The sequence below is a fragment of the Panthera pardus genome, unplaced genomic scaffold (assembly GCF_024362965.1).
Source record: "Panthera pardus isolate Hobbes unplaced genomic scaffold, ASM2436296v1 HiC_scaffold_24, whole genome shotgun sequence".
Classification (NCBI taxonomy): domain Eukaryota; kingdom Metazoa; phylum Chordata; class Mammalia; order Carnivora; family Felidae; genus Panthera; species Panthera pardus.
The window spans coordinates 21,453,801-21,477,817 of record NW_026526810.1 but is presented as its reverse complement, the minus strand read 5'-3'; the positions used below and the strand labels follow the sequence as shown (position 1 = coordinate 21,477,817).

At 37.5% G+C, this 24,017-nt stretch overlaps 2 protein-coding genes across 6 annotated transcripts in view; both read right to left on the bottom strand.

The window, feature by feature from the left end:
* Positions 1 to 820, bottom strand: part of FBXO22 (F-box protein 22) — a 31,185-nt gene extending 30,365 nt beyond the window's left edge. The window contains exons 1-2 of one of the 3 annotated variants that reach the window (XM_019441349.2): positions 579 to 820; positions 78 to 216 (exon numbers count right to left, since the gene is read on the bottom strand). In XM_019441349.2, the coding sequence (XP_019296894.1) occupies positions 78 to 216; positions 579 to 733 (294 nt within the window). In that variant the 5' untranslated portion in view covers positions 734 to 820. The remainder of the gene's footprint in view (positions 1 to 77; positions 217 to 578) is intronic. The other 2 variants (XM_019441347.2, XM_019441348.2) reach the window with 2 other exon arrangements.
* A 2,782-nt stretch (positions 821 to 3,602) lies between these two features.
* The window catches only part of UBE2Q2 (ubiquitin conjugating enzyme E2 Q2), a 65,716-nt gene continuing 45,301 nt past the window's right edge, over positions 3,603 to 24,017 (bottom strand). For 2 of the 3 annotated variants that reach the window (XM_019441343.2, XM_019441345.2), the window contains 4 exons: positions 15,534 to 15,582; positions 14,990 to 15,085; positions 7,045 to 7,111; positions 3,603 to 5,219 (listed from right to left, as the gene is read on the bottom strand). In XM_019441343.2, coding sequence (XP_019296888.1) covers positions 5,188 to 5,219; positions 7,045 to 7,111; positions 14,990 to 15,085; positions 15,534 to 15,582 — 244 coding nt within the window. In that variant the 3' untranslated portion in view covers positions 3,603 to 5,187. The remainder of the gene's footprint in view (positions 5,220 to 7,044; positions 7,112 to 14,989; positions 15,086 to 15,533; positions 15,583 to 24,017) is intronic. The other variant, XM_019441344.2, reaches the window with a different exon arrangement.

Here is a 24,017-nt window from a genome sequence, read left to right as displayed (position 1 = left end):
AAGAAAAAGATTTCGTACTCGAAGACTGACCCACCAACCCTGAAACTGCCTGTGCAGGACGCTCCCGTCTTACTTGCCTCAAGCTCCTCGGCTGCAACGCGGACCAAGCAATGCTCCTCCAACTGGCCAGCATCCGCCGAGCCTGCGGAGATCCACGTCACACTCCGATGCGTCCGCAACACCCGACGAACACACTCCCTCCATAAGCGGCACACGCTGGGGACGCAAACGCACAAAGGGTTGTGAAGGGTCGTTCATTTCCCCCTCACAGACAACCCCAATTAGAACAGAGGAAATTCTTGCGGGATCAAAAGTCCGGGAAGGGGGTGTCAGGGCACAGATTCAGAGGGAGAACAGGGGGCAGAGACAACCATAAGGCACACCTCGTCCCCCTGGGAAGAGTGCCCAAGACAGGGACAGGGGTACGGCGGGGGTACCACGCAGATGGGGGCATCACCTCAGAGAAGGAGAAGGGAGCCGGGGGCAGCCGTGGGTCCCGAAGATGTCTGCCCACCCCGCCAGCCAGGGCAAGCCCGAGGCAAGTCCCGAAGTAAGCTTCCCGCCTCCTCTCTCCTCACCCGGCCACCCGCAGCAACGCCTTGGCGGGCAGGAAGGTGAGGACACGCTCCACCACCTCCGCTAGGTTACCCAACACAAAGGTGCTTTGTGGGTCCGCGGAGGAGCCTTGGCGATCGCCACCACCGCGATCACTACAGCCACCCACCATCTCCATGCCTCACCAACCCGCCCAGCAAGCAAGCACTACGGCGACTCGCGAGGCACTGGTTAGGCCGGGACAGGACTTCCCAGCTAGCGCGCATTGAGCAGGCGCGCGCGCGCCACTTCCGGCCGGTTAGGGGAGCCAGGCTGCTGAGACCCACCCACGTGACTCCAGGCTAACCCGCTTCCTGCTTGGATCCCCGAGGGCCCGCTGGCGGCAGGAGGCAGTGAACGGGCTTGCGTCCTATGATCTTGCGGAAACCTTGTAGGAGGCCTCTCACAGGCAAAAATAGGTCCTCCTCTTGTGCCTGTCGCTGCACTTGCAGCGCTATATTCTTTGTCGGTACAAAACTTTAAGTCATGGTATCTTCTAGGAAGAAAGTAGGTAATATTTGTCCCTCTTTATAGTACAAATGTCTGTTAACATGAGTCCAGTTTTTTAACGGGCAGTATCTGCTTTAAAAAAAAAAAAACTGTGAAGATGACAGGTGTGTAGATGACCATCTTTTATTCAACGCCTAGGGAATGTGGTTAACTCACTGTAGCCCTCACCTTCTGTATGGAAGGGCATAAATAGCACCTACCACTGCTGTGAAAATCTTGACCAACTGCATTAGTTCCTCACTAGTAGCATCAGATTCACCAGGAATTATGAAGTTTTGGCTTTAACAAGTTTTCCCCTTAAGTGTCATTAACACTGGTATATTAGTTGCAGGTCTGTGACATGATTCAACAATTCTATACATTACTCCATGCTGGCTGAATCCCTTTCACCTATTTCACCCATCCCCCCACCCACCTCCTCTGGCAACCACCAGTTTGTTTTCTGTATTTAAAATTTCTTTTTCTTAAGTGTTTATTTTTGAGAGAGAGCGCATGAGCTGGGAAGGGCAGCAAGAGAGGGAGACACAGAACCCAAAGCAGGTTCCAGGCTCTGAGCTGTCAGCACAGAGCCAGAGGCAGGGTGGAACCCAAGAACCACGAGATCATGACATGAGCCAAAGTTTGAACTTAACCAACTGAGCCACCCTAGGCGCCCCTAAAAGTCTTTTCAAAATTTCTTTGGCTTAAAATTACAGGAGTGAAATCATATGGTATTTGTCTTTGACTTATTTCCCTTAGCATTATGCCCTCTATGTCCATCCATGTTGTTGCAAATGGCAAGATCTCCTTTTTTCTGGTTATACTATTGTGTATAAACACCATTTCTTTACTTGCTCATCTATTGTTGGACACTTGGATTGCTTCCCTATCTTGGCTATTTTGAATGCCGCCACAAACCTTTTCAAATCAGTGTTTTCATTTTCTTTGTGTCAACCCAGTAGTGGAATTATTGGATATGGTAATTCTGTTTTTCAGGAACCTCCATACTATTTTTCCAGTGCTTCCTCCATACTATTTTTCCATTCCCACCAACAGTGCACAAGGTTTCCTTTTTCTCCACATTCTCACCAACACTTTGTCATTTCTTATGTTTTTTAATTTGAGTCATTCTGTCTCATTGTGGTTTTACTTTGTATTTTCCTGATGATTAACAATGCTGAGCATCTTTTCATGTGTCTTTAGGTTTTGGCACATTCTTGGTCCTCACTTCAGGCCTACTGAATCAGATACTGGGGGCAGGGCCCAACATTCTGAGTTTTAACTTTTCTGTGATTGGTTTTCCTGTGATTCTGATGCTAACTCAGGTTGAGAACCACAGAAGGAATGTAAGCATAGCAGACACTGCTGTATCCCTACCTAACATCCATTACTCCTGCTGCTTCTTTACTAACAAAGCCAGATTCGATTACCAGCTCTAGAGGGTAAACTTAGTTGAACTAAACTAGTGGATCTCAAACATTCTCACCTCAGGACTCTTTCACATTATGACAACCCCAAAGAGCTTATTTATGTGGGTTATGACTATTAATATTTGCCAATTAAAAATTAAAACATTTTAATATTAATTCACTTAAAAATAATAAATCCATTACAGATGAACAAAACAATTTTTGTGAAAAAAATAACTATGCTCCCTCACCCAATAGTGAATAGTTGTGGCATCATATCACATTTTGCAGACCTCTAATTTCTGCATCTAAGCTGCATCTGCTTCTGAATTCCATCTACTGCAGCATCAAATCACATGGCCTCTGGAAAACTCCACTGTACACTTGTGAGAAAGCAGGTGAAAATGGCAAATAATGTTTGAGTGTTAGGAAAATAGTTTTGACCTTAAACCTCCTAAAAGGAGGGATCTCCAGGGTTCCCCAAATCATACACTGAGAACCACTGGACCAAACTAATAATGATTTCATTCTTTTCACCAGCCATTAGTTTAGAGGTGGACACAGGCCCCAGTTCTAGCCAAGGAAAAGTGAAGGGCAATATGTTTGGGGGTTGGGGCTTCTAAAAGATAAGACCATTATCTACGTCTGGACGGAGTAACATGGCTACAATATCCAGATATGACGTTAAATCAAAGATGAAACCAACAGGGAAAAATCTCAAAGGAGTGTAGCAGAGCCAAAACGTACCAGGCCTAGAGTACTTCTATCTCTGGACTTCTTGTATGTAAGATAACTTGATAATGCTGTGTAAGGAGGTCATGGGAATATTAAAAAAGGGGAACAAGGACAGCCATGATGAAAGCAGCACTCGGACTTATATTAAGGAATGAGAGTGGGAGAGGAAAAAGGTTGAGGAAAGCTGAGTATACCAAGTCTGTACACACCATTTGCGGGTTCTCTAGCTTTCTCTTGTTAAATCAACCTGTCTCTGTTTCTCTCAACCCTCTCCTCACCCCATCCCACCATATGTAAATCCTATTTCAAAAAATTCAATAGAGCTTACAAACACCTGAAGCCAAGAGTATCTCTGATGAGGGAAAAGTAACAAAGTTATATTTTAAATGGTTCTTTATTCATAAACTTGATGCAAGTTTACAAAATTTACTGTACATTGCCAAATAAATCTGCAATGAAAGATAAAACCCAAAAAAACAAAGCATGCCAAATGTGCAGCTGTCAATCTGCTAGCCATCAGGATATTAAAGAATTCAATAATGTATTCAAGATTTAGCCTTAGGTTTAAGGAACTTTAATGCTTTAAAGAATTCTGCCTGGTCACTTATTATCTCAGCAACTGGCAATCAGATCTTCATACAAATGTAACCAAGTAAACAAGAATGCCAGAAAATCTTTTTCTACTGACCTTTTAACCAAAATAGAAAAAGAAATTAAACACACGCAATAATGCCGAAGTGCCAAGTCTCTCTGGTGTGGTTTACAAAGTTAAAAATTGAAACTTAGAGCAAATGCATAAGAAACACCTTCGAATTTTGTAACTTATTTGTGCAGAAAAGTGTGCTTCTGGATTTCATTTTAAAAGTGCTTAATAATTAGAATTTACTTTTAAATCAAACTTGGGTAGATAAGAAAGTCTATCACCAACCAAATAGGACTGATTCAGGTAAGGCAAGAAAATGGAGAGTACACTGATTTGAGTCAGGTTTTATATAACAATGAACATATATAGAGTTCCTACTAGTTTTTCAATGTAAAAGCCATCGTTATGAGTATACCAAAAATTTTAAGAGTTTCCAAATCAGGTATCTTTTTGTACTTCACTGTGCAGCTTTTGCTCAAGGATTCTTTGTGCCAATCACTTTACAAGTTTATTAGTTTAAAAATGATTGCAACATCCCGTTAATAAAATGGAAACATAAAATGATTTAGTATTTTAAATAACTTCAAGCTCTATACTGCAGTTCTTCATAAGAAATACTGAACCAACAAGAAGCAGATTCAGCCCAACAAGACTCTGAGGCCCCAGTGGAAATTATTACTTACAAAGCCTTAATTTGCACAGCCTTGCTTTGCTTTTGCCTAAAAAGCACAACTCAGTTAAGAGCGTATCTTCAGGAAACAATTCATATCTTCATCTAGCCATAAAAAAGTTTAACAATTTAATGAGTAGGCTTCCTATCATTATTTTGGCAATATCAAAAATTGGTTTTAACTTGAAAAAGCTACTGTGATTTAGAAGACCTTAAATTTTCTAAACCAACATTAAACATCAATTAAACTTTTATTGGCTCTAAATGGAACAGTATATTGCAAGTCCTCATAACACACGAGCTCAATGTGGGAAAGTTACCCTACAGTCGCAACTTCTGTAACCTGATGCTGACTTTCTGCTTAACAGATTTCACTTTTCAAGAAAAAGAGATCATGAGTGGCCAGTATGTGTATTTATCACAAAAAATACAGTAAAGGCCCCACTGCTCAGTCCACAATACCTAAAATGAGCAAAACGAAAAGGCTGTAACTCATACTGGATGTCAGTTGACAGATTATCCACTAAAATATCTATTAGCTAACGTCTTCAGTACTGCTGTTATAGGGGCACTCAAAGCTTGTGTCTGCATGTTGGAAAGATTTTCTTTAAAGCAACATTGGTCCAAACATACGACAGTCAACATATTTAGCCATCTTCCTTTGGAGGGGTGTACCAGCCTGAAACACAATGGAAAAAAAGTTAAAATACCTTATTAAATCAACTAGGAGAAATGGCATTTAAGTTTAGCTACTTTGTCTATTCATATTTTTGTTTAAATATACTGTAAAAAGTAAACTCACATGGGTTGGTAACACGGCATTTTGTTACGTGCACATATTTACTTCTATGAATAAATTGTACTTGAGTTTTCAACATAAGATCTTTATACTAGTGGAATTTCTAGCTAAAGACGATAATATGGAATATTAGACTACAAGATAGATTTTGTCTTCCATTTCAACTTTGTAGAAGTAAACCTCACTGAAAATAACTATACCCAAAACAAAATGCTGTCATCTTAGAATAAGAGGAATCTGGATTGTCATTAGTGCAAGGATACCATTTCACCAGTGAAGAAGTCATTTCAGCAAGTGCAGGGACTATGCCTAAAATCAGAGTCAGCAGCAGAAACCGACCTAGAACCCATCTCCTGATTCTGAATCTACTGCTCTTTCATCAAAGCTAAGCTTATAAACACCCACACTTTGTAAAATACAGCACTTTCCAATAAACATTTTTGAATGCTGATTACAATGTTTGCTTCAACAAAAAATAAAAGAAAAAATGTGATTTTTTTTTCCTAGACTCAGCAAAAATCTAAGTTTTCTACAGAAAGGCTAATGAAAATAAGACTGGCATGAAATGGCCACTGGAACAGTATGAATATACCAAGATTGGTGGAGCATCCACATGGTTATGAAGTAGTATACAAGCACCTGTGGATCTACTAATTTAGTGTGTTGTGATCATTATGAAAACCCAGGCTTGCCTTCAAGTTTTATCATTTCCTTCTTCAAAAGCTTGAACTGTTTTAAATATTAGTCTTTTATAAGTAGTCACTGAAAAAGTGGTTTGTTTTGTGGTTAAAAAAAAAAAAGTGAGCACAAAGTACCAATGTTAAGTCACAAGCTACCACATTTCTAGTAAAGAACACTTTACTGTAAATACTCTCCTTAAAGAAAACTACTTCCTATTAATTTATTTACTCTGCACAAAAAAGTATCCGTTTCACTACCATGGCTATAATGAGTATCTTATTATCAGCACTTAGTTCAAAGTGCCATGCGCATACACTATTCTTTTTTTCCTCACAAGTTTGGCAAGACAGATATGCCATTTTAGAGACGAAGAAACTAAGGCTGAAGCTATTATCTTCAGGACTTGCTCAGAGACACAGGGCTAGCGAGTAACACAAATGGCACTTGAAAAATTGGGTTTTCTAATATCAAATCTACCTCACTGTTAGAGAAGAAGACTCAAAACGTGCATTATGAATACAAGCAAAATTTAAAGTAGAATAAAGTTTATGAAAGATATTTTAAGAGTTTTTTTAAATTTACAACTCAAATACTCTTAAGTGTATACTGAAATGAAAATGTTCCTTGAACAGATACATGTGTATGACTGTCAAAAAGCATTAAATAATCTGAAGATGTTTCAGAAACAGCTGGTTCAGGATCCTGATTGTATTTACCCAGTATCAGTAAGAACTCCACCTGTACAATTGCCTTTAACTCAATTCCTACCCTAATACCATACATTTCAAGTGAGAAGTGATTCATTCATTAATCTACTAAAAAATCTTGACTCTGACTTAGGCCAAGTACTTAGGATACAAAGATTTTTCAATAAAGCAGAGTGTGTGCATCCTCAAGTTAATTTTTTTTCACTGGGGTAACAGTACTTTAAGAGATTAAAGCAAAAACAAACAGGGTAAGTTATCAATAGTACCTTATATAAAACTTCATAAATGGTAATAAATACTTATTGAATTAAACGTACCATTTTTCTCATGTATCTGTACAATGGAATTATAGGATTGTTGGGCTCTTGCTAGATTATACTGATTCTGAAAGAGAATTATACATTTTAAATAAAAACTCTGAGTAGATGAAAATCATTACAAATAATTTACGGATGCATCATCACTATGCTTAAAAGAACACCAGAAACTAAATTAGATTTCTGTTTCAAAAATAATTTTAACTTAATACCCTCATTTCTCAATTTCATTATTCTCTACCACTTTAGGATAACAAAACCACAGTTGTACTACAATAAAAATCTATTTAAGCTTCACAGTTCATTTGTATAAATGCTCTTACCACTGGACAAGTATAAAGCTTTATAGTTCTAGTGCCCTTCTCCACTGATGAATGAAGTTAAAGAATGCTACTCAGACATGAATAAAACTTAAACTCTCCTCCTCATAATAAAACAAAAAACTAAATTACAAAATATTACCTTCAGATAAGGTTAACTTTAAGCTTTGAGGACTATACATATCAATGACATCTTGAGTTAAAGATGTCCATAAGTGGTACCAAGCCATTACTAAAGGAGTCTTCTTTTAAGGAGCCAAATTTAGGATTAATTTTTTCTCTAGTAGTTGAACTGAGTGACATCATAACCTACAATTAATATGTCATGAGCATTCTTCATAGTGGTACATACCTATTATGTTATAGAATAAATTCACAGTACAAAAATTAAAAATGTATAAAACATTCTAAGTGAAAATTCTCCTTCCTACCTGTCCTCCAACCATCCAGCTCCTCCTCTCATCCATCCTCCTTTCCCTACCCAAGTTAACTGTTTCTTATATCTCCTTAAGATTAAATAAGAAAAGTCACATATAGCTTATGTTACTAGCCACCATCCCTTGCTTATCACCCCCCAACAAATGGTAGGTAGCATGCTATAGACCCTGTTCTGCCTCTTCTCACTTAAGGTATCCTGCACCTTGTTCCCGATCACTGCACAAAAAGCTGAACCTTTCTGTTTTTTTAAACCGTGAAATATTCCATTGTATGGAAAGTCAAATATTTATTTATTCCCCAATTGGAGGACATTTAGGTTGTTTTCAATATTTTGTTACAATGTTACAGTGAGCAACCTTGTACAAATATTTCCAAAGCACTGGTAAATAGTCTGAGTGGAATTGCTGGGTCAAAAGACATATGCCTTTGTAATTTTGTCTGTAAGACTGTGGAAATGGGCTTGCTGCTTGGCATGTATGAGAATGCCTCTACATAGCGTTTACAAACCTCTTATTTGTGACAATGTCATAGGTGGACGATGAACTCTCAGTGTAAGTGAGATTTGCATTTCTATCACTGAGTGAGGCTTAGTGTGTCTCCATATGTTTATAAGCCATTTATTTCTATTTCTGCAAATAGACGTTTTATATCTTTTTCTACAGTGTAGCCTTTTTAAATTTTTAAGAGCTCTTTAAAAATAGTAAAAACCCTCCCATAATGCATCTGAAAAACAAACATAAAATGTTCTTTCCAAGTTAATAAAAAGTAATGTTTTTCCAATCTATATTTTCACCAAAGGACAAAAATACAAAAGAAACAGATTACATATAGCAAAATATGCACACACAGAAACTTGCAAATGATCAAAAAGCAGTCATTTCCTAACCCTACTGCCCATCTACAAGATAAGAAGAGAAAAATAAGAATATTAGCCTTCTCAGTTGTCAATAGCATGATCTTCAAATTCTAGTTTTTTAAATTTATTTTTATTACGTTTATTCATTTTTGATAGAGAAAGACAGAGCACAAGTGGGGGAGGGGTAGAGAGAGAAGGAGACAGAATCTGAAGCAGGCTCCAGGCTCCGAGCTGTCAGCCCAGAGCCCCACGCGGGGCTTGAACTCACAAACCGCGAGATCACGACCTGAGCTGAAGTTGTACGCTCAACCAGGCGCCCCTTCAAATTCTAGTTTAAAGAGAATGTTACTGCAGGGGCTTTAGTGTAATGGGGAGTTAGCCCTATTTTTTAACTCACTGATTTCTGCATATATCATTATTAAACCCTCCCTTCTACTTTCCTTCAGTTTTTTTTTATTATTATTTTTGAGAGAAAGAGAACACAATTGGGGGAGGAACAGAGAGAGAGAGAGAGAGAGAGACAGACAGACAGACAGACAGACAGACAGACAGACATAGAATCTGAAGTAGGCTCCATGCTCTGAGCTGTTAGCCCAGACCCCGATGAGGGGCTCAAACCCATGGACTGGGAGATCATGACCTGGGCCAAAGTCCAAATGAGCCACTCAGGTGCCCTTTTTGTACTTTTTAAAAAAAATGTTTATTTATTTTTGAGAGGGAGTGTGTGTGATGGAGGGGGGACAGAGGGAGAGAGAGAATCCTGATGTGGGGTTCAAACCCACGAACTAGAAGATCATGACTGAGCTGAAATCAAGAGTCAGATGCTTAACCAACTGAACCACCCAGGTGCCCCTTGATTGTCCTTTCTAACACTGACTTTGAGGTCTGATTCATTCTTGTTCTTTTCTTTTTTCTTTTTTTTTTTTTTTTTTAATGATACAAGGATTTTAGAGCAAGGAGTATTCCCTCTGCCCTCTCATTTAGTTTCTAGTGTGTAGGCATTTCATTGCTAATCTCTAGCTATTCTGCAGTCTTCATTTCAAAGCCCCATTAAGGGCTGTTTGAGTTCCATAATTCCACAAAAGGGACATTTGTTTTGAGCTGGTTATTATAGTTTTTTATTTAATTAGGATCAGAAAATGATCTGTCCTTTTCCTACTTCCAAAATTGAAGTTTTCTTCATTGAAGAGGATAAGTTTCACGAATGTTCCAGAGAGAGACAGAAGAAGGGAAGAAGAAGAGAAGAGAGAAGAGGAGAAAGAAGGAGAGAGGGACAAAGGGAGAATTTTAGTATTTTCATTATGGTTCAGTTCTAAGTCTTTTTAAATTTTCATATGATTTTTTAACCATGATTTAGAATTGCGTTTAATTTCCAAATTCATGCAGATTTTTATTAATCTTTTCATTACTGTCTTCTAACCTTAACTGTATCATATTCAAATTATATGGCTTGTTTTTAAATATTCTTAATTTATGAATTTATAATTTTTCCCCATATTCCATAAATGCTTGGGAAAGATTATATAGTATCTAATTATTGGGTACAGAGTTCTACATCTGTCCATTTGACCAAACTTAATTGGTTATTCAAATTTTCTACATTTTGACATATTTAATTTACTATGAACAAGGTACACTAAAATCTCTCATTATGGTTACCTGGGTCAATTTCTCCTGTGGTTTCACCAGTCTTTCTTTTTTCTTTTTTTAAAAATAGTCAACACACAATGTTCTTAGTTTCATTCATCAAGTTTTTTTATCTGTATTTTGATGCTATTTTAATAGGTAAAGTAAAATATTATTATACCTCCTGGTTAACTGAGACTTTTATTATTAAGTAGTGCTTTCTGTTCTAAAATCCTATTTTGATACTATATATATATATATATATATATATATCACATATTTTGTTGTTGTTATTAGTGTATACTGGCATATCTTTATTATCCCCTCTCAATAAAAAAAAAAAAAAAAGAAAAGAAAAGAAAAGAGGGCGCCTGGGTGGTTCAGTCAGTTGGGCGTCTGACTTAGGCTCAGGTCATGATCTTGCAGTTCACGAGTTCCAGCCCCACATCAAGTTTGAGCCCCACATCAGGCTCTGCGCTGATAGCCCAGAGCCTGGAGCCTGCTTAGGATTCTGTGTCTCCCTCTCTCTTTGCCCCTCCCCTCCTCATGCTCTCTTTGTCTCTTTCAGAAACAAAAAAAATTTAAAAAACAAAACTTCTCAGTGTTTTTTCATCCTTATAATTTAAACATACTTCTTAAAAATTGCCAGATTTTGTTTTATTCATTCTAACTGGTAACTTTAGTCCATTTTTTCTTGTGACTTTACCACCTTACTTCCTGGTTTCTATTTCTCTTGCTTTTTAACATTTTATTATCTCCTCCTGGAGTTCCAATAAGACATTTTAGACCTCCTTCTGATTGTTAGCTCTCAACTTCTACCACAATGTCTATCCCCATGTTCTTCTCATCTGTACAACATTGAGTTATTTCTTCTAACCAATTCTCTTCTGATACCTAATCCACCCATTGTTTCTCATTTCAATCATATTTTTCATTTCTATAAATTCTGTTTCATTCTTTTTTCAAATTTGTCTCATTATACCTGATGGTTTCATTGTTTGCTCAATTTTAGGATGCTTTTTTCTTTATATTATGTTTTACACAGAACTATTCATTTTCTCATAATTCTAATATCTAAAGTCTCTATTCTGTGTCTGATAATTCCAAAACCTAAAGTCTTTGGGAATATATATCTCTTATGTATTGTTTCTGCCAATTCTCATTATGCTGGCTTGCTTACTTGTGTGCTTGGGATTTTTCACACTGAATTCTTATTTGCTTGATCTTAATATTTGAGAATCTTGTAGGCTTAAATCAGAAAAGCTTTTCCTCTGAGGAGTATCTGTGCCTGCTTCTGATGAGAACTGTGGATATAACTAACATGAGATCATCTTAGCTTCCTTGGGAGAATCTCAGGATTATGCAAGGTTCTCACATTTGGTTTGCCAACCTTGCTCATTTATAAATAAAACACCGGAATACTTAGTACAGGTAGCACCTCTCCACTCCTTGAAAGGAAAAAACAAAAACCAGATGTCTCATCTGAAGGTGATCATTCACCACAGAATTCTCTAGGTAAATGACTGGAGGTCCATTAGGAGCAGGGTATGATAGGTGTCTTTGTTAGAAATAGCTTAGGGGCTGCTCCAAGAGTTGTGTGCTCTAGGATTTCACTATTTAACTCAACTATCATGCCCTCCATGCGGTGAATGAACATTTGTTAGGGTACTACCTTGCTTATCCAAACCCCAAATTCTTGCTAAGTCGTAATAGCAGAACTCTAGAAAGCTTTCTTACCACTACAGCCTAGATTTAATGTTATAGCCTGTATCCCCTGTTAACTGACCAGAAAACCAGCCCAGGCCAACATCCTCTGCCTTATGGCTTGCTCTCAGCTCCTGCTGGCTGAGCCTAGGGGAGCAAGCTAATGGCAAGACTGTACAGTGAGTGACTCTTGCTTGCATAGAGTTGCAGATCCTCAGCTCCATCAATCTTACCCTATCTCCAAATTTTATGTGTGCTGACAGCCAATTTTTTTGTTTTCCAGTACTTAGGTGTATCATTTTAGTAATATTTTCTTTTTTTTTTTTTAATATTTATTTTTGAGACAGAGAGAGAGACAGAGCATGAACGGGGGAGGGGCAGAGAGAGAGGGAGACACAGAATCGGAAGCAGGCTCCAGGCTCCGAGCCATCAGCCCAGAGCCCGACGCGGGGCTCGAACTCACGGACCATGAGATCATGACCTGAGCTGAAGTCGGACGCTTAACCGACTGAGCCACCCAGGCGCCCCTTTAGTAATATTTTCAAGAGATAAACTCATTCATTTATTTTGAACCAATAGCTGATAGTATATTTAAAAATATTTTAAATAGGGGTGCCTGGGTGGCTCACTCGGTTAAGCATTTGACTTTGGCTCAGGTCATGATTCTTGTGGTTCAAGAGTTTGAGCTCTGGGTCAGGTTCTGTGCGGACAGCATTCACACTCTGTCTCTCCTCTATCTCTATCAAAAACAAAACACTAAACAATTTTTTTTAATATTTAAAATATTTTTGAATAGTTATATGTCAAAAGAAAGAGCACAAATGATTTAAAGTCTCCCATCTCTAACCTGCCCCATCAATACTTCAATACCCCCATATCAGAAATAGTTGTTAGTACTTTCTTGATTATCCTGTAGAGTTTAAAAGCCTACAAGGTAGGGGCGCCTGGGTGGCTCAGTTGGTTAAGCGTCCAACTTTAGCTCAGGTAATGATCTCACAGTTCGTGAGTTTGAGCCCTGCATCGGGCTCTGCGCTGACAGCCCAGAGCCTGAAGCCTGCTTTGGATTCTGTGTCTCCCTCTCTCTCTGCCCCTCCCCACTCCTGCTCTGTCAGTCTTAAAAATAAATAAAACATTGAAAAAAAAATTTTAAAGTGTACAAGGTAAAACTCCTATTACATCATGTAAAGTTTCCAAATTCTTAACAGATATTAATAAGAAAAAAATGGAAGAGTGAGGTTTTATAACCATTCATTCAAAAAATTCACCTTCTAAGACATACTTTACTAGGCAAATGTGCTTAGCTGCTTGACTTAGCATTATATATAAAATGGTTATGTTATGTACTTGCTAAGAAAACTATATATAATGGAAATATAAAGGTTGAAAGTAATAACATTGACACTGAGTAATTCCAAGAGAACTGTGGCACTGAACAGAGTATTGATATTACAGAATTTTAAAACTAGAAGAGACTTAAAATATTTTAGCTCAAGATACAGAAGCCCAGAAGAGGTAAGTTTACACAGTGAGTTATTAGTACAATGTTCTTTCTTTTTTTGTTTTTTAAATGTTTTATTTATTTTTGAGACAGACAGAGTATGAGTGGGAGAGGGGCAGAGAGAGAGAGGGAGACACAGAATCTGAAGCAGGCTCCAGACTCTGAGCTGTCAGTACAGAGCCTGACATGGGGCTCGAACTCATGAACCACGAGATCATGACCTGAGCTGAAGTCAGACACATAACTGAGCCACCCAGGCACCCCTAAAATGTTCTTTCAATTACTCAAAATGATCTAAGCCTTTTATATTTTAACATGAAAGATATGCTAATTTTTTATAAAAACATGATGAAATTTAACATCAAGTTCTACATAAAAATAAATGCCAGGAAGAAATTTAAAAGACCAGAAGAAGTAAACCAAATGTTAATAGTATTTCTAGGTTACAGATGACTTCAGTTTTTTATATTTTTTCCTATATTAAAAACCATGCACTGCACATAAATTTTGTCAATACAAAAAATAAAATTCTAATAGCCTACTACATAATCATTCTATCGGCAGATTTAATACACCTAAAATATACACACTGTTAAGAAATGCTAGTTAAATGTAGTTAAGTAATTCACTAGTGTTCAATAATTAACTTCTAGACTTTACACAAAATGGTATTTTATTCCAGTGCAAAGAAATAGCTGTTAAAAGAACTCAAGTAAAATGAGTTATTGTATAGTACTATCCCAAATAGATGATTTTTCAAATGGCCTTCTCAATTTTTTGCTTCCTCTGTGAGTTAAGACTCTAGTGGACTCATGCTTTTGATGTGCAATACATTTATAAATACATTATTTAGATTTCATACTATTTGGATAGGCATTTAACACAAGATTCACAGACCTTTAGGAACTCCAAATTTTTAAAAATGTTAGGTTAGGATAACTTCCATCACACAAATACTTTTGCAAAATATACTAACTTCAGAGTATTGTCCTTGGTCCATTTAACTGTTTCGAGAAACTACAATTAGACATGGAAAGATGTTTCGGATATAGTGAATAAAGAACACAACACAGTGGGTAAGAGTAGAGACTAACACCAGACTGTCTGCTTCCAATTTTTGTTCTGCCACCTGTCATCTCAGACAAGTTATCTAACCTCTGTGTGCTTCAGTTTCCTCATCTACAAAATGAGAATAATAATACCTACTCTTAGGTTAGTAAAAGGATTGAAAGAGTACATACAAATAAAAAGTTTAGATCAAAGCCTAGCATATAAATGCTCACTGGAAATTAACTATTCTAACATGATCTCAATTTTGGGAAACTTCAAAGTACGTATAATTTTTTTACTAGTATTTTTTAACTTACATACCAATAATAGATTTACAATTATACACATGTCTTTCTATAGTAAGAATAACAAAGACTAAAAGAACAACACGTCTCCTAAGGTAACAGAAAATATAGATTATAAATGAGTATGTCATCGTCTTAATAAAAGTACCTTATTTGCTCCAAACTGTACTCTGGCTTTGCCTTTCACTAAGGTAGCATTGATTTGCATGATGACTGATTCTATTGAGTAGGCACTGCTCCAGCCCTACAGGAAGAAGAAAACACTTCTCTAAAACATAATGGTACTCTTGATTCCCACTTGGGAAAACTTAACAAAATGGCACATAAATAGCTCTACAACAGCAAGACAATGTTAAGAAGTCTGCATGCAAGAGAAAAAAGTTGGACCATTTCTAAAATCTTGTAAAACAAAAAAACCCTATATTCTAAGTATCAAATATGAGCAAATTAGAACCTTATATACACATTGCTCTTAGAATGCCTATCCTTGCATAGCTTAAACACCAAGTACAATGTCATTTTACTGATTTGCCTTAAATAACTTTTTCATTATTAAAAGTAGGTGCTATTGAAAACAACTTTTTTTTAAGTGGGTGGTATTACATCAGAGTCTTTCCCCTCAGAATCTAATTTACATCATCAAAACACTCCACTGAGATTGAAAAATATGAGTATCATAAGAAATTAGTTACCTGTTTTGTGAGAAGTTCCATACATAGTGCTCCACCACCCAACACATACCTTAAAAAGAGAAATGGATTCTTAATCTGCTAGATCTCAGTGTTTCTTCTTAATTTTTAATATTTTATTTTTTTATTTACATTGAGAGAGAAAGAGAGAGATAATGAGAGCGAATGAGCAGGGGAGGAGCAAAGAAAGAGGGGAGAGACAGAATCCCAAGACAGAATCCCACACTGACACACTGTCAGTGTGGAGCTCAATGTGGGGCTTGCACTCAGGAATCATGAGATCATGATCTGAGCCAAAAAAAATCAAGAGTCAGACACTTAACCGACTGAGCCACCCAGGTGCCCCCCTTGTAATTCTTAAAGTACTACCACTAAGGAAGTATGCATACAACCAAAGGTTAGAAGATAACATGCAAAAATGAGAACAGTGATTAGGGTTCTAGGACAAAGGATAGTTAAAAAATTCTAATGCCATCGCTTTATTATAGTCTTATTTTTTTTAAAATAATGAATCTTAGAATGCTTAAAGATGTTAAGGTATGTCAGAAACTAGGAACTTACCCTAAATATTTCAGAGAATGGAAATGCTATATTCATCTGAATATTTCTCTACTATCATGTTAGCCAATGGCACCAACTTTACCTTATCTATAATAATGAACACCCACATTTTGTGGTTTAAATTGTTTTTATCCATTCTTTTGTGAGGATCAAATGGTTCTGACCACAGAGCCCCTCTCTGGGTCTCCTCAATTTCTCTTGCTAATCCTGAGAACTGTTCTCTGAACCAGACAACTTCTGGCAATTTCCTGGATCTCTCTTAGGAAATCATTATTTAGATCAACATTATTCAACCTTTTAACCCCTTCTCAAACAAAATAATTTCATTTCTACTTTGTTATTTTAAACTTCAAGATACATGAAATATCATGTCTAAAAATAAAATCAAGAGCATGATAATTATAGAAGAAGGACTGATAAATCTTGAAAACATGTAAGCTAAGACCACAGGTCTGATTAGATATAAGTGAACACTGAGTCCATTACAAACTTTTTTTGTCCCCAGGGACTTTCCCCCCTTGCCTGAGATTCCTTTTGCTCCCTACTCTTCCAAATGCCGTATTTCCCCCCAATAAAACTCAAGACCATTCTAGCCTGCAGATTTTGTATTCTGGCTAACGAAACACATCCTTGGGTTGACCTAACCAAATTACAGAAAAGTAAGGAATCTAAAAACTTCTACTATAGACCATTATAATTGTTATAGTGAAATTATTCAATAATGGAAATTATTCAATAATTCCCACTTCCTGGAGAATTTAAGCAAGTGTCTCTTACGTGGCTACACCAGACCTTGGAAACTTCCAAAGTTAAAGTTTATAGGAGGAAAAGAAAAGCACTTCAAAACACTAGATTTGGGTGGAGAGTCATGGGATTTTAAACTTCTTTGTGTATTCCCCAATGTTCCTAAAACACAAAAATCTATCTCCAATCATTTGACTCTCCCAATGGGCTCAGAGTGTCTTATGTATAGTGGTTTTAATTTTTTTTTTTTTTTTAACGTTTATTTACTTTTGAGACAGAAAGAGACAGAGCATGAATGGGGGAGGGTCAGAGAGACGGAGACACAGAATCTGAAACAGGCTCCAGACTCTGAGCTGTCAGCACAGAGCCTGACGCGGGGCTCGAACTCACGGACCGCGAGATCATGACCTGAGCTGAAGTCGGCCGCTTAACCGACTGAGCCACCCAGGTGCCCCTATAGTGGTTTTAAATAAACACTTGCAAATTGAACAGAATTAGAAGATCCATGTTTTCATTTGGATTTTGCTTTCTCCACAAATTGCTCAGACTCTAGTAATCTGTTAATGAGTTAACACTATTCTTGATCCTTACACTTCAGAAATACAAAATGCAGACAGGGACTCCAGGACTTATCTTAGGAAAAGGAGTTATGTAGACCAGCCTGAGTTACCAATTATCCAACTGCCACATTTCTTTTTAGCACTCTACTCTTTATTCTGAGGATGGAGAGTCTTTCAGGTGGGAAGAAGGAAAGTTTTTGTACTCACAGGTCAAATAAAGTACGTTTTCTACAATGCTGTAACTACGCAAATGTCTAGTACCCATACAAAAAGTGAGATAAGTAAATTTTTCCATAATACACACTATCAGCAGCATTTACACCTAAAAGGAGTGGCTGATAGAACTCTACTTCCATACTGAGTTATATTCATTTTATGATATATGTTCCAAACCCTTACTGTTCTTTGCCTCCAAACAAATAGTTCCTGCTGAATATTGAGACAATTCAAGAACACTGGAAAGAAAGAAAAAAATAATAATCTACTGGTCATTTAAAGATAATATGCCACATTCACAGGCAAAGTAATATTTTCAGCTTAAAAAACTTCAGTTGTGGGTGCCTTGCTGGCTCAGTTGGTGAAGTGTGTGACTCTTGATCTCAGGGTGTGAGCTGGGCACTGGATGTAGATATTACTTAAAAATAAAATATTTAAAAAACAAGAACAACCAACCAAACAAACAAAAACCCTTCAGTTGCCAAAGTTATAAAATAAACACTATCCTAAAGCTTAGCCTCTTCAGGCAATTTGTGATTTTTGTTTTATTAGGAGCTTCTTGCAAGAATGTTTGCTAGCTAACTTGCCCATCCACAAGCTACAATGATCACTTCAACTGCACTGATGAGGAGACAACAGAAAACATGTATCAGTACTAAAGTGTTAATACAACAGGATTCTTAAGTGAGCCTAAGAAATGAGAAATGTAAAATTTTTAGTTTTTAAAAAATGTTTATTTATTTATTTTTTGAGAGAGAGAAAGAGCACAAGCAGGGGAGGGGCAGAGAGAGAGGGAGACACAGAATCTGAAGTAGGCTCCAGGCTCCGAGCTTTTAGCGGAGAGCCCGATGCAGGGCTTAAACTCAAGAACTTTGAGATCACAACCTGAGCCGAAGTCAGATGCTTAAGTGACTGAGCTACCTAGGCCCCAGAAATGTAAAATTTTTATATTAGAGTCAAATTCTTCACAATAATCACATTTTTTAAAAAAAGGAAGGCTTATTAGCCCACATAAAACAGTCATGACCCTTCCCTTCCTTGAGACAAGGAAATATTAATTATTGATTGTAAGAACAGAGGCTTTAGATAGGAATGAAAGAAAATGCTGGCACTTAAAACCAGATTATTAACATGTTTCCTCAATACAAACAGAAACAACCCATGGTCATCTAGAAGTAGTGATATTCTCTTCATGGATGACTGGGGCACAAGTAATAATTCACATTATATCAACCAATAAAGAAAGCATTTTCAGTTGCCTACAAATAGCTCTCACAATGTATTAATGAGAGAAAAACAATCTTTATGATTCTCTCTCAAGTTACTACACTCTGATCTGGATTAAGCAAGAAAGATAGTCAGATACTAGTGGCTCATTAAAATAACTCATAAAAATATCAAGACAGAATTATGTATTACCCTAAATTGTCTACATCTTGCTAACCTACTGTATTTCCCTATCTGATTCATTGAGTCACAAATATTTACTGCACACATATATGCTACACACTGAGCCAGGCAGAGTATACGTTGAAGAAAACTGACAGGACCCTGTCCTTCATGATGGGAAAGGGGACCCAGAGTTCTAGGAGAAGGAATAACCAAGGGGCTTTTTAAAAGTATGGTAGTCAGGAGCAGCATTTCTAAGAGAAATGCACAAGCTGAGATTTGCAGGACTTAAAAGTGTGGGTGGGAGTAACACGCCAGGAAGATGAATGTATGTATAAGAAAGGTTATGAGGAGGGGTGCCTGGGTGGCTCAGTTGGTTGAGCATCCACCTCTTAATTTCGGCTCAGGTCATGATCCCAGAATCGTGGGATCCAGCCCTGCATCTGCCTCCATAATGAGTGTGGAGCCTGCCTAAGATTCTAAAATATTTAAAGAAATATTAAAAACAAGAAAGGTTATGAAGAAAAAAAAAAAAGTTTGCTGGGTACTGGGGGCTGAAAGATATCCAGTGGGGTACCAGCTTAGACAGGGGAAGTCTGGTACAAGAGTATTAAAGAGATGGGGGGCGCCTGTGTGGCTCAGTCGGTTAAGCATCCGACTTCGGCTCAGGTCATGATCTCGCGGTCCATGAGTTCGAGCCCCGCATCAGGCTCTGTGCTGACAGCTCAGAGCCTGGAGCCTGTTTCAGATTCTGTGTCTCCCTCTCTCTCTGACCCTCCCCCATTCATGCTGTCTCTCCCTGTCTCAAAAATAAATAAGTAAACGTTAAAAAAATTTTTTAAATAAATAAATAAAAACATACTCCTTTAAAAAATAATAATAATAAAATAAAGAGAAAGACAAGGGCAAGATCACAGGTGGCTTACGGTAAGGGTTGGGGTGCCTGGGTGGCTCAGTCAAGTTAAGAGTCGACTTCAGCTCAAGTCATGATCTTACCTTGTGGTTTTTGAGTTTGAGCCCCGCATTGGGCTCTGTGCTGACAGCTCGGAGCCTGGAGCCTGCTTTGGATTCTGTGTCTCCCTCTCTCTCTCTGCCCCTCCCCCACTCACACTTTGTCTCTGAAAAAAGAATGAACCTTAAAAAAATTAAAAAAGAAAAAAAAAAGAATATGGCAAGGGCATCAACCTGTAAGAGCAAATGGAAAGATACGGAAGAGCTTAAGCAGGGGAGCAACATAATCAAACACAAATTTATAAAATATCACTTTAAAGCTTACATGAGGGAAGGAACAGAGGAGTCCAGTCAGAAATCCTCTGAAGTGATGGTAGTAGCAACAGAAATGGAGACAAGTAACTGGATCTTGGAACCCTCTGAGAAGGAGAATTAGAAGACCGGATATGGGAAATGAAGGAAAGGTGTTATAAAGAATAACTCCCAGTTCAATAACTGAGATATGAAAGGCTGGGAAGGGAGACTGGAAAGGAGAGGAGTTCAAGTTTTTGTGCTACAAAATTTGAGATGCCTATATAAGAGATATTCCAGGGGCACCTGGGTGGCTCAGTCAGTTAAGCATCCGACTCTTGATTTCAGCTCAGGTCATGATCTCATGGTTCATGGATGATCTGACTGCATGGAGCCTCCTTGGGATATTCTCTCTCTCTCTCTCTCTCTCTCTCTCTCTCTGCCCCTCCTCTGCTCGTGCTCTCTCTCGCTCTCAAAATAAATAAGTAAATTTAAAAAAGAGAGAAAGACATTCCAGTAGAGATGTCAAAAAACAGGTAGACACTGGGAGCAGTAAGGATATATAAAAATGCAGGATACAAAACCTGGGAGTCACTGACACAGGAGGTATTTTGAAAGCCATGGGAGCCTTTTCAATAAATAATACTAGAGTAATCGGACCATTAGGCAAAACTCTAGGACCTAAATCTCATACCTTATACAAAAACTAACTCAAAATGATTCACAAACTTATCTGTAAAATGTAAAACTATAGAACTTTGAGAAAACACAGAACAGGAGAAAATCTTCAAGATCCGGGACAAGGCAAAAGTTCTTAAAATTGATGCCAAAAGCATAATCCCTAGAAGGAAAAACATCTATAAGTTGAAACTCATCAAAACTAAAAACTTTTTGCAAGATATAAAATCAATATATCAATAACAGATTTTTTATCTGTTGCATTTCCATATGCTAGTAATGAAATAGCAGAAAGAGAAATTAAGAAAACGATCCTATTTACAATTATATTAAAAGGAATACCTAGGAATAAATTTAATGAAGGAGGTGAAAGACCAGTACTCTAAAACCTCTAAGACACTGATGAAAGAAATAGAAGGTGACACAAATAAATGGTAAGATATACTGTGCTCATGGACTGGAAGAATACTGTTTTGGATAATAGAGGCATTTAAACAACCTAAAGACTCAGTGCAATCCCTACCAAAATACCAACAATGTTTTTCAGAAAACTAGAACAAAAATCTTAAGATTTGTATGGAACCACAAAAGGCTGAATAGCCAAAGCAATCTTGAGAAAAAAACAACAAACCTGGAGGTATCACAAGTTCATATTTCTTTTTTTTTTTAAAGTTTTTAACATTTATTTATTTTTGAGACACAGAGAGACAGAGCATGAACAGGGGTGGGTCAGAGAGAGAGGGAGACACAGAATCTGAAACAGGCTCCAGGCTCTGAGCAGTCAGCACAGAGCCCGACGCGGGGCTCAAACTCACGGACAGTGAGATCGTGACCTGAGCCAAAGTCGGACGCTTAACCGACTGAGCCACCCAGGTGCCCCACAAGTTCTTATTTCAAACTATATTACAAAGCTATAGTAATCAAAACAGTATGGTACTGGCACAAAAAGAAACACATAGATCAATGGAACAAAATAGAGCCCAGAAGTAAACACATATTTACATGGTCAATTAATCTAGGACAAAAAAAGACAAAAATATACAATAGGGAAAAAGACCATTTCTTCAATAGTGTTGGGAGAACTGGACAGCTACATGCAAAAGAATGAAACTGGACCATTCTCTTACATCACACAAAAATAAACTCAAAATGGATTAAAGACCTAATTGTTAAGATTTGAAACCATAAAACTCCTAGAAGAAAACATAGGGAGTAAACCCTTATAAATCAGTCTTAGCAATATTTTTCTGGATAGGTCTCTCCAGGCAAAGGAAACAAAAGCAAAAATAAACAATTAGGACTACATCAAACTAAAAAGTTTTTGCACATTAAAAGAAACCATCAAAAAAACAAAACAAAAAACAAGGCAACCTACTCGATGGGAAAAGCTATTCACAAATGATATATCCAATAAGGGGTTAATATCCAAAGTGTGTAAAGAACTCCTACAACTCAACACCAGAAAAATTATAATCCAGTTTAAAAATGGAAAACCTGAATAGATATTTTTCCAAAGAATACCTACAGATGGCTAACCGACATATGAAGAGGCTCACTAATCATCAGGAAAATGCAAATCTAAACCACATGATAATATCCACTCACACCAGTCAGAATGACCAGTATCAAAAAGACAAGAAGCATAAGTGTTGTCCAGGATGTAGAGAAAGGGAACCCTCATGCACTGTTGGTAGGAATGGAAATTGGTGTACCCACTGTGGAAGACAGTATGGAGGTTCCTCAAAAGAAATGTACTAAAAAGAAAAGTACAGGGGCGCCTGGGTGGCTCAGTCGGTTAAGCGTCCGACTTCAGCTCAGGTCACGATCTCACGGTCCGTGAGTTTGAGCCCCGCGTCGGGCTCTGGGCTGACGGCTCAGAGCCGGGAGCCTGCTTCAGATTCTGTGTCTCCCTCTCTCTCTGACCCTCCCCCATTCATGCTCTGTCTCTGTCTCAAAAATAAATAAAACGTTAAAAAAAAAAAAAAATTAAAAAGAAAAGTACATACAATCTAGTAATTCCACTTCTGGGTATTTACCCAAAGAAAATGAAAACATTAATTTGAAAAGGTAGGTTTACTGCAGTATTATTTACAGTAGCCAAAATATGGACACAATCCAAGTGTCTATTGATAGATGAATGGATAAAGAAGTGGTGTGTGCACACACACACGCGCGCGCGCACACACACACACACACACACACACACACACACACAGAGGAATATTACTCAGCCTTAAAAAGGAATGAGACCTTGCCATGTGTGACACATGGATAGATCTAGGGTATAATGCTAAGTGAATGAAAGAAGTCAGACAGGGAAAGACAAATACCATACGATTTCACTTGTATGTGGAATCTAAAAAATAAAACAAATGAACAAAGAGCAAAAAAAATACAACAGACTTGTAGTTGCCAGGCCAGGGGGTAGGAGGAAGGTGGCATGGGAAGTGGGGGAGAATAGGTGAAGGGGATTAAGAGGTACAAACTTCCAGTTATAAAAGAAATAAATTATGGAGATAAAAAGGTCAGCACAGGAATATAGTTAATAATATTGTAATAACTTTGTATGGTGACAAATGGTAACTATACTTATCACAGTATGCATTTTATAATGCTTAAAATTGGCAAATCACTAAGTTGTACACCCAAAAGTAATGATAGTATATATCAACTATACTTCGATTTAAATAAATAAACTAAAAACCTTTGCTCCACAAGTAATTCTATTAAGAGGATAAAATGAAGGTACATACTGGAAGAAATTAAAAACCACATATCCAACAAAGAACTACTATGTAGTTCATATTAAATATTTTTTCAAAATTCAACAATAAAATAAAAAACAATCCAATTAAAGAACTGGCAAGCAACATGGACAGATATTTCAGGGAAGAGAATATGAAATTGCCAAATAAGCACATAGAAAATATTAGATATTAGAAAATACACATTAAGGAAACAATTTTTTTAATGTTTATTTATTTTTGAGAGAGACAGAGACAGAGTGTGAGGGGTGAGTGGGGGGCAGAGAGAGGGAGACACAGAATCTGAAGCAGGTTCTAGGCTCTGAGCTGCCAGCACAGAGCCTGACGCAGGG